Raw genomic sequence first — 10,654 nt, forward strand, 5'->3', positions numbered from 1 at the left:
TGAGGGCCGACAGTCTAGACTGTAGAGAGGTCAAACATTCATGGCCATAAAATGATGACGATGGATGGGTGGGCAGCACAGTAGACTAGTGGTTAGTATGTCTGCCTCATAGTTTTGAGGTTCTGCATTTGAATCTTGAGTACAGTCTTCCAGTGTGGAGTTTGTATGTTCTCCCTGTGCTTGCATGGTTTTCTTCTTCTGGCATTAAAAAAAATCTTAGGTTAATTGAAGAATCGTCCACCGTGCCGCCGCATTGATTTCAATGTTACGTAAATAAACGTGAATTGCAAAGCAGAGCGTGTGAAACGAGAGGAATGCAAAACAAGCCCCAGCTTTTCGAGTTCGCCTTAAGACCGCATGCGCAGTATCGGTCCGACTGTTAGCGTGCTTCGGAGTGTAGCGGGAACTATCTTGTTGTTGTGTCATCTTTGTACAGTCAACAGCTGGGTGGCACACCCGACAAAAACTTGCTTCTGTGACGTTTCAAAAGAGATGGAAGTTGGGCTGCTTTGAAATAAGCTTACCGTGCTTATTAGGAGTCCATTATCCCAATTGTCATGGATTTTAATGTCAAGCGGCTAGCTGCAGACGCGGGTACCTTCCTGAGCCGTGCTGTACAAGTAAGTTTAAAACGTTTTGTTAGTGGAAGTTATTGCTAATTAGCTGCTAGCTTACCCTCAGTTACATTTGAAAATTTCGCAACTTCGGCGTTGACTGTGGTATGTATTAACAAATAATTTAATAAATAGCAAGACGTGTCTCACTAGCACCTTATGCCAGGTCATGCAGCACGGCAATGTTTTGGTGTCCGTTAGTCAGTAGTAGGGCAACACAACCATCAAAACAGGCCGCTAAAAAGATAGTGCACTTCATTAGGTGGACGCATGACGTTGGGTTTTGTCAAGCTGATAACATTGGGGGAAACGTTAAAGCCACCCGCAACCCCCATTCCCCCCCCCCAAAAAAAAAACTGTATGCCGAACGTTTGATGTCTTTGTGTTTTGATATGCGCTGTTTGAAGTGGCATTTATATATATATATTTTTTAAGTTCACAGAGGAGAAGTTCGGTCAGGCTGAGAAGACTGAGTTGGATGCCCATTTGGAGAATCTTTTGGTAAGAGCTGAGGCCACCAAACAATGGACCGAGAAGATTATGAAGCAAACCGAAGTCTTATTACAGCCCAACCCAAGTAAGAACATACCCTTTGTTCCTAATTAAAAAGATTCAAGACATTTAGTTTGTGTTCTGTGCAGGATCATTATGCTCTATGATGGTGATGATATACAGTATGTGGAATTTTACGTTTGCAAGCAGATTAACCTATCCAAGATGGTGTTCTAATTGCATCCATATGCAGGATGGTGTGTGACATCTGTATACTCAACTGTGCATCCCCCTCGTTTGCACCACATTACAGCAAAAATACAACAAACACAGACCACCTGGTGGTAACAGCCTTGGACATGGTCAACTGGATTTGTTCTACATTTGTCCCATGGACAATCAAATATTTGACAACATTTTTTTTACATTTTTGTTTTCTAATAGATGTGTTGTAATTTATGAAGTATGTCATGTTCTGGAGCTTTCTTATGTTCGCTGTATTGAATTTAGTGTCCGTACATGGCCCCCTCGCTGTTGTCTCATGACTTTGTAATTGAGTTTCCCTTGTAATTTTCAGATGTCCGACTGGAAGAATTTGTGTATGAGAAACTGGAAAAAAAGGCCCCGATACGAATGAACAACCATGAACTGTTGGGCCAGTCCATGATTGACTCAGGAAATGAATTTGGTCCTGGCACTGCATATGGTGACTATCGATTGTATACATATGGTACAGTACATACAGTGCTCTGTGTTGTCCAATGGACAGGCCAGAGTTACTGCACTAGTTGCTAGATTGTACCATCTCCTGACCAGCGCAAAAATGGGAGTGATGTTTTGTTTGTGCTGCTCACTATTGTAGGAAATGCTTTGATAAAATGTGGCGAAACCCAGAAGCAGGTTGGCGGTGCAGCGCGAGAGTTAATTCAAAGTTCTGCCATCAATTTCCTGACCCCTTTCAGGAACTTTCTGGAGGGGGATTTCAAAACAATCCTGGTGAGTTGGTAATGACCGATGGCATTGGCTCGGCTCTCTTATCTTTTCCTGCAATTTTAACTTCAATCTAGATCTTCGATCTTAAGTAATTCACAGTGCTCACGGTATAATAACAGCTGGTCTGTATTGAGTAAATTATACCTCAGTGGCCATTCTCCAGATGATTCCTTTTTAGTGTTTTCTTGCAAATGTTTTAACTTTTTTAAAAAGTACAAAATACAGAAAATGGTCACACGAAGTGACATGGCCAAACCCGACTTAACTGTCACACAGCGTGCAGGATTCTGTTCTGTTTCACAGTTTCGCTCCAATTTGAGTCGAATGGCCATGCGAGGTCGCAGGTGTAATGGCCAATAAAAAATGCCATGTCGTATCAATATTTCACAACATTATAAAAAGGTTTCCGGGAATGAAATGAGATCCAGCCGGCCGCTGCCATGCTGCACCAATACAGTGTATACAGTTTGTATATATATACAGTGCGGTGAAAATGTATTGGCCCATTTCTCAAATTCTTACATTTTTGCATAGTTTTCCCACTTTAATGTTTAAGATCATCAACAAATGTAAATATCAGTCAAATATAATCCAAGAGAATTTAAAATATTGTTGTTAAATTATTTTATTTATTAGGGAAAGAATTATTCAGTTACCTGGCCATGTCTAGAGGTAATCAGGCTTGATCAATCAAGAAATCACTTAAACAGAATCTGTCCTGGCAAAATCAAGTCGGACAAAAGATCAAGACAAAAGAAATTCCAGAACAGTTAAGAAATAAAGTAATTATGTATCAGTCTGGAAAGGGTTACAAAAGCCATTTCCAAAGCTTTAGGATTCCAGCGAACCATAGAGAGAGCCATTATCCTCACATGGAGAAAACATGAAACAGTGGTGAACCTTTCCAGGAGTGGCCAACCTCCAAAGATTACTCCAAAAGAACAGCAATGACTCATCCAGGAGGCCACAAGGAAACTCAGGACAACTTCTAAAGAACTGCAGGCCTCACTTGCCTCAGTTAAAGTCAGTGTTCATGACATAATGATAAGGAAGAGACAGGAAAAAAATGGCAAAAACCACTGCTAAGGCTCGTCTTACTTTTGCAAAAAAAAAAAAATTATAATAATAAATAATAATCTGAGTCCCAAGACTTTTGAGAAACTATTATATGGACTGACAAAATAAAAGTGGAGCTTTTTGGAAGGTGGATGTCTTGTTACATCTGGCGTAAATGTAGCACAACATTTAAGGAAAATAGCATCCGACTAACAGTCAAACATGGTGATATTGTGATGGTCTTGGGCTGCTTCTTGTGATGGTCTTGGGCTGCGGCTTGCTGTGATCGATGGAACCATGAATTCTGTCCTTTTAGCGGAAAATCCTGAAGGAAAACATTCAGCCATCAGTTTGTGGCTTCAGGCTGAAGCGCACTTGGGTTCTGCAGCAGGATAGCGATCCAAAAAACACCAAGCCAACTTCTGAATTGCTGAAAAAAACAAAAGGAAGGTTTTGGAATGGCCTAATCAAAGTCTGGACTTGAATCAGATTGAAATGCCCATGACCTTTAAAAAGTTGTTCATGCTTGAAAACCAATTCAAATTTAAACAATTCTGCAAGGAAGAGTGGGCCAAAATATCACAAGAGATGTGAAAGACTCTTTGCCAGTTATCGAAAATTACAGTTGCTGCTAAGGATGGTCCAACCAGTTATTCAGTCTAAGGGACCCTTTACTTTTTCACACACTTTGAATAGTTTTTTTTTTCTTCTTAATAAATGAAATCACTATTTCAAAACAGCATTTTAAGTTCACTTGAGTTATGTCTATTTACGTTTGTTTGATGATCTTAAACATTAAAGTGAGGATACTATGCAAGAATATAAGAATCTGAGAAGGAGGCCAATACTTTTTCACAGCACTGTATTAATTGTCCAGTGCAGATATGTTTGCCTGCTGGTCAATTACCAATTTTGTTCAGAATTTGAAAAGTTTCTATAGGATGAGGTAGTACTGAATATTTTAAGTAAAATTCTTAACTGTTATGAAGGTGCAAAAAGGAGTTAACTGCTGTATTGTAAATCTCCAAAGTTGTGTGCGACTAATGGTATAATTGAACTGTTTGCTGTGTTTTTATTTTGTAAAACACACTTTAGTCTAATGCTTGTAAATTACATCCACAATAAGCTTATTTTTGAATTTAATTTATTTAATATACTGATTATAATCTCTCAACAGGCAATTCAGTTGACACTAAATCCGAATTCCAAAGAAGTTGGGACATTGTGTAAAACGGAATACAATTATTTGCAAATCCCTTTCAACCTGTATTCCATTGAATACACTACAAAGAGGATATTTAATGTTTAAACTGGTGAACGTTACTTTTTTGCAAATATTCTCTCGTTTTGAATTTGATGCCTGCAACCCGTTCCAAAAAAAAGGAAGAAGTTTTCGAATGAATGCCCGAATTACAGTGCTAATCAGAAGTCAACTTTTATACAAGCAGCTTTTTTGATGCACCTATTGTTTAGCATATTATTATATTTCCCTGGTACCTAATTAAGTAAATAAACTGAGTCTTTGCCTGTTTCTTTGTGATAGAGAGTCTGTCATGTCACCACTAGTTACTAAAAGAGTTCTTAAGTCATCCAAAGTATGTACCTGGAAAAACTAAATATGGTGCAAAGCACCGGCAGCATTGTTAAAATGTACCTGGAAATTGAAACATGTATGTTTGTTAATTATTTGTACGCAGAAAGAACGGAAGCTGCTGCAGGTCAAACGCTTGGATCTGGATGCAGCCAAAACAAGACTCAAGAAGGCCCGCATGGCAGATGCTAGAGCTGTGGTATGTACTTGTTCTTTTACATCTTGGTGTCCGGGTTATTTTAACATTAAACATTAACAGCCGTCAAAATTTTTGTTTCCCTAAAAGTATGCGGCAATATCCTCATTTAAGGAAGGAAACAGTACCTGGGGCCTGTAACTCTGTATGAAGTCACATGAATGTGAATGAGTATTTGTGACACATTTATACTTCCCTTTTCTGCTCAGTTGTTCATTTGAGATGGTACCCCCATTTACACTGTGACTGCATTGTTTTTATCTTGGTCCTTTAAACATAATTCAAATCTTTCAGACTTTAGCAAGTTGTGGCACTCTCTTTCATATTACTTTACCTTTTCTGTCATCGATCATAAAACAGGATCAAAATAATGAAAAACATTCAGTAAGTGTGCCACTGATTTTTCTGTCATTTTTTTCCAAACATATCTTAATTTGTAATCTCCTTGGTTCCCAATCCTCTCTCCACTGTTTACATGTTAGCTCCTCCCACAAGAGATCAGGTCAAGGAGAACAACAGAGGAGCGATGAGAGAGAAATGTTTAGGGACATAAATAAGACTTTCGCTCCTTGATGTCATCATTTTATTGAGTCGTCAATAAAAGATGACATTACGTCATTGATATATATCACAAATCAGTTGTCTCTGTGGCTGTATAAGTAGTATTACAACACGTCCACATTGTGCTTTTGTTCTAGAGGAATTTAATTAAACTCATATATTGGCAACGCTGTTTCTCTTCACAACTGCATATGAAGAGGCGATCGTGTGTGGGCTTCTTCAGTGCGTTACCAACCACTCTACACACTTTTCTCTGGCAGCACGTACTTGTAGTGACTTGTAAATATGTATACAGTGTTGTATTTCTTATGCATTTTACAGAATGCAAAAACAGTGTATAAACTTCTGAATTTGTATTTTCTTTGTGGCCAAATGTATTTGATAAAATGACATCCTAATTATTACTAATTTTCATTGCGTGGTAACCTTGAACCAGTGTAATTAAATAATTTCAGTATTAAATAATGCCCAAGATAAAACAATGATGAAGCAAAATAGTCATATTTAAACTAAAATAATCAATTAATGCCTAAACAAAAGATTGACTATTTCATATTTAAAGTACAGCTCCGTTTACGATCTAGCGAGAACAAACCCATTTTTATGCTGGCATTGTCGAGGACCTAAAAGATTTCCACAAAGCAAACCTCAATGGTTCCTCGACTGTAGCTCCTCCGCGGAACCTCCTCAATCCTCGTTGTGCACTTGAGATGATCCTTTATGTGACGGAATACGAACAACTTCCGGGTTGTGGTTGAAGCATTCAAGAGCCAGAAACTAGAAACGTTGCAATTAAGAGAAATGAGATCGTCCCACAGTCAGTAAAACTGGCCTCATTCTGTGCAGTCTGCACTCAGTCCACAAGTAACAAAGAAACAAACTCCCTGTCAATAATTGTAAAGCTAGAGAGATGGAATAGTGTTCAAGGTTTGAGTGGTAATGATTCAAAAGTTGTAACATAGAAACGTGAGTGTTAATTAATAATGTGTTCTGTAGCCCAAGTGATGTTCAAAAACTAATATTGTTTTGTCATACGGTGTAAGTATGATCCGTAGTTACACAACAGCTGTAGCTCTAACTTATGTCACTGTTTTCAAATTGCAAAGCAGCAGATGTGAGCAGAGGAAGTGACAGAGGTGAGTGGAATGTTGCAGCTATGTTGGACCTTAAAAAAAAAGGAAAACACTCGGACACACTTAAAGTACACACAGAAGGCATCTCCTCCCCAAGTAATATCTTCTCCAGTCACACTTGGTCCTGTGTATGTAAGACCAATAAAAGGTTAAATCTATAGTTATAGTCCCTTCCTCCTGATATCAATCCAGATGGGTACTGACCGCAGCAGAGTGCAGGACAGTAAAGCCATTGTCACTCTCACCGACACGTACTGGTAGACTCAACAAGTCATGGTATGGCAGGTTAATATGTTGATTCCTTTTGACTCGCTATGCAGACAAGGAAACTTTTCTTTATATTTTTTTAACTCCCCACATCCTTATAGTGGTTATTTTAATCCACTGGTGTCAAACACAAGGCAATGGGGGCCAGCTCAGACTCGCCACATCATTTCATGAGGGCCTCCAAAGCAAATCACTTGTCAACATCATATTTTTAGGAAAGATCTGGACCAAAAGTGCAAACCATTAGCCAAATGGAAATTAATTAACGTTGTTATATTGCAAGCATTTTTTTGTCGTTACCAATAATTATATATTTATTTTTTAAACTCAAGAGCTGAACCAAACCATTTGTATTGGCTTTTGATTTCGAAACTAGTAAATCTGTTGTGTATATGTAATACGATGGGGCAATTATGTACCTTTTATGGTTTCAGTCATAACGGCCCTGTCGGGGAAACGGTAACTACAGTCTGGCCCTCGACAATGAGTTAGACACCCGTGTTTATCCAACATATTTGTATCATTACAATTACAATATTTTGAGTGACGGATCCTTCCGAGATTCAAAATTAGTGTCATTTTTGGAACCCAAACTCTGTTCCTTATCACGTGCGACAAATGTGGCCTTTGGTCGCATGTGCCATTTACTGACTTTATTATTTTTTATAAATTAATTAATTTATTTATTTACTTTAAGGGACATAACACTGGTCTCGTGTGTTCTGTTCTATGTGTTGAACATGTCCATGGTGGAGATGCTCTAGAAATCACTTTTATTCTCTCCCGCAGGCAGAACAGGAGTTGAGGATGACTCAAAGTGAATTTGACCGTCAGGCTGAGATCACCAGACTGCTGCTAGAAGGCGTCAGCAGCACCCATGTGTGTATCCCAGCAGAAACGCAACGTGTCACCTCAGTCTCAGTCACGCAACACATTTGAAAATAAAAAAATAAATTCAGATATGTAACTGAAAGTGGGTGAGACCACAAGAGAAAACTTTACAAAATGAAGGGATTGTTGGCAATTGTAATATAGGAAATGTATTTTCAACTTAACAAGTGCAAAAAAGCAGCTGAGATAATGAAGCTATCAAATGCGTCACAAGTTAAACATGAATTGGGTAAAGCTTCCTAAACTTAAAGCATTTCTTCTTGTGTGGAATCAGGCACACCACCTCCGCTGCTTGAATGACTTTGTGGAGGCTCAGACTACATACTATGCTCAATGTTACCAGTATATGGTGGATCTGCAAAAGCAACTGGGAAGGTAACGTTAATCTTCTGAGCATCTACCATCAAATGCTTTTTAGCATCTCATTCTTACTACTTTCTTTCTTTCTCTCTCTCTCTCTCTCTCGCTCTCTCCCCCACTAGTTTTCCTTCATCATTCTCCAATAACAACCAGTCGTCAGTGTCTGAAACGGCCAGCATCTCAGTGCCGACCATACCAGTGTCGGCGTCCCTGCCCAGCTCTTCTAGCCGTGGCGGCTCAGCCACATCAGGTGGCTTCAGTGAATTACGTAGCTCCAGCGGCAGCCGCAATGCGAGGGTCCTTTACGATTATGACGCCGCGAGTAGCAGTGAACTATCCCTGCTGGCTGATGAGGTGAGCCACACTTGTAGCTGTCAGCAAGGTTCCACTGTATCGTTGCTTCTTCTAGCAAGGAGCTAATATTTTATTCGTGTGCGTTTCTACATTTTGTGTTCATGATTTACATTTTGTTGACAACTAGATTGCCAGAGGGATTCATTTTATGTATTTCTTGGGATAATGAAGAACACAAAATGTATTTATTCAGGCCCTATGTGGAAAAACTAATATTGAGCTACACGCTCGACTGGTCACCAGCTAATTGTAGATGCGAAAGACTCAGAATCAGAATCATCTTTATTTCCCAAGTATGTCCAAAAAACACACAAGGACTTCAAGCGAGTAGTGCGATAATCTGGGACAATGTTGATTGTGCAAATGTTGCAGATACTCGTCAGTCAGTGTGCAAATGGAGCAGATCCTACTCTGGCATGAGTGGCCAGTATTGGTCAACAACAGGTTATTTGTGATCAATGCATTTAATTCCTGACATGGCTCCCACAGTAACGCATGAAACACTGTCTGTTTGCAGGTGATCACAGTCAGCAGCGTGCCTGGCATGGACTCAGACTGGCTGATGGGAGAGCGAGGCAGTCAGAAGGGAAAAGTGCCAATCACCTACCTGGAACTACTTAACTGAAACATGCAAATAGTCCCTTCAGTTGTGAGCTTACATTGCCTTGTCAGGAGTTACTTCCTCTTCCATTCACATTCAGTTTTTCTCTCTCTCTCTCTCTCTCTCTCTCTCTCTCTCTCTCTCTCTCTCTCTCTCTCTCTCTCTCTCTCTCTCTCTCTCTCTCTCTCTCTCTCTCTCTCTCTCTCTCTCTCTCTATCTCTATCTATCTATCTATCTATATATATATATAAAAGCAAACACACAAAGCAAGGCTCTATTTTAGTGGGGACACTTGAACTCGTTGAAGCTGGAATCAATTCATTTAATTGAAGGGAGGGGAAATGGAGCTGATGTTTTTGTACATCTTCCTTACATTTATAAAAAAAAAAAAAAAAAAAAAAGCCTCTCTTCCATGCCTTTTGTATTTGATGTTAAGCAATTTGCAGTATGTGCCAGAACAGCTCCCAAAGGTTTCCATGCATTTCTTTTTGTTTACATTGTTTGTCATCTCAGCTGGAGGCCTAAATGTGTAAGTTTTGGGTCTCTCTACTTCCCCCACTGCTAGCACCAAGTACATTGGCATTTAAAAAAAAAATAATAATAATAATACACTTCAGCTTTAAGTACATTGATTACCTTATGGTGCAGTTATGGATAACCTAAACAATAATATGTTTATGATATTGTTCATGAAATAGTAGTGGGGAAAAATTACATAATATGTGAGCAGTTTGAAATCACATTTTTATTTAAAAAAAATATATATAAAATCATTTATTGTCTTGGCACCAATACCAACAGTATTCTGATAGTCAATTCATTCTCCTTTTTAGTCATGACTCCTGTTACCTGATATTTATTGCTAATTGGGAAACTAAATTGTCACATCTCTCTAGGAAATTGTCAACCCAAAGCTAGTTTATGAGATTAAGTTATTACTGAGTTGGTTCTTGGCAAATATTTTGTTTTATCGTATGACGTAGTGATTGCTTTGATACTGATGAGCGTGGCATGGCTTACACCCTTCCTGAAACCTGAATTGCATCTCAACATATAAATAAAAAATGCTGCCTTTACAGTGTGGAAGCTTTAAATACAAATGGTATTTTATTTTGTTAATATTTGCATAGTAAAAACAAACAGGTGAAATACAAATGTCATGCGAACACATGGGTGTGCAATGAAAACGTTTTTAAATTATTGTGGTATTACCAAAATGAGCCAGGAGGTGGCAGGACAGAACTGTTTGTGCTGCTTGAGCTCAACAGTGGGAACACCAGACTGATGCTTTAAAACTATTCTGCCCTTACGAAGATTTTGAGAAGACACTGTAGAGTCGAAGTTCAACGTACTGACAGATGTTTCTAGTTTTTACCTATTAGACATAGCTATACAAAAGGCAACCAAACTATAGAATTGCCTATATTAGCTGTCCGTATGCAGTTCTACACCACTCCAAACAGCCACAATAATAAGCGTCCATTATGTATTAATATTCTAAATTTAACCGTTGCATAAATACAAAAAATAGTCAGACTAAAAATA

The 10,654-nt window shown here is 38.7% G+C and overlaps 1 protein-coding gene across 1 annotated transcript; it reads left to right on the forward strand.

Annotated features, from left to right (window-relative positions):
• Window positions 1–419: 419 nt before the first annotated feature.
• On the forward strand, window positions 420–10,185 carry sh3glb1a (SH3-domain GRB2-like endophilin B1a). The gene is made up of 9 exons (XM_061666018.1): window positions 420–620; window positions 1,050–1,191; window positions 1,684–1,812; window positions 1,969–2,102; window positions 4,853–4,945; window positions 7,693–7,782; window positions 8,069–8,169; window positions 8,277–8,508; window positions 9,026–10,185. Exons 1-9 carry the CDS (start codon window positions 558–560, stop codon window positions 9,131–9,133), a joined length of 1,092 nt encoding a protein of 363 aa, XP_061522002.1. The 5' UTR covers window positions 420–557; the 3' UTR covers window positions 9,134–10,185.
• Window positions 10,186–10,654: the final 469 nt, after the last annotated feature.

The sequence above is a fragment of the Phycodurus eques genome, chromosome 21 (genome assembly GCF_024500275.1).
Source record: "Phycodurus eques isolate BA_2022a chromosome 21, UOR_Pequ_1.1, whole genome shotgun sequence".
NCBI lineage: Eukaryota > Metazoa > Chordata > Actinopteri > Syngnathiformes > Syngnathidae > Phycodurus > Phycodurus eques.

Coding starts and splice junctions, on each gene's coding strand:
- sh3glb1a (XM_061666018.1), top strand. CDS start 558: ATGGATTTTAATGTCAAGCGGCTAGCTGCAGACGCGGGTACCTTCCTG. Junction 621..1,049: donor TCCTGAGCCGTGCTGTACAA/GTAAGTTTAAAA, acceptor ATATTTTTTAAG/TTCACAGAGGAGAAGTTCGG. Junction 4,946..7,692: donor TGGCAGATGCTAGAGCTGTG/GTATGTACTTGT, acceptor TCTCTCCCGCAG/GCAGAACAGGAGTTGAGGAT.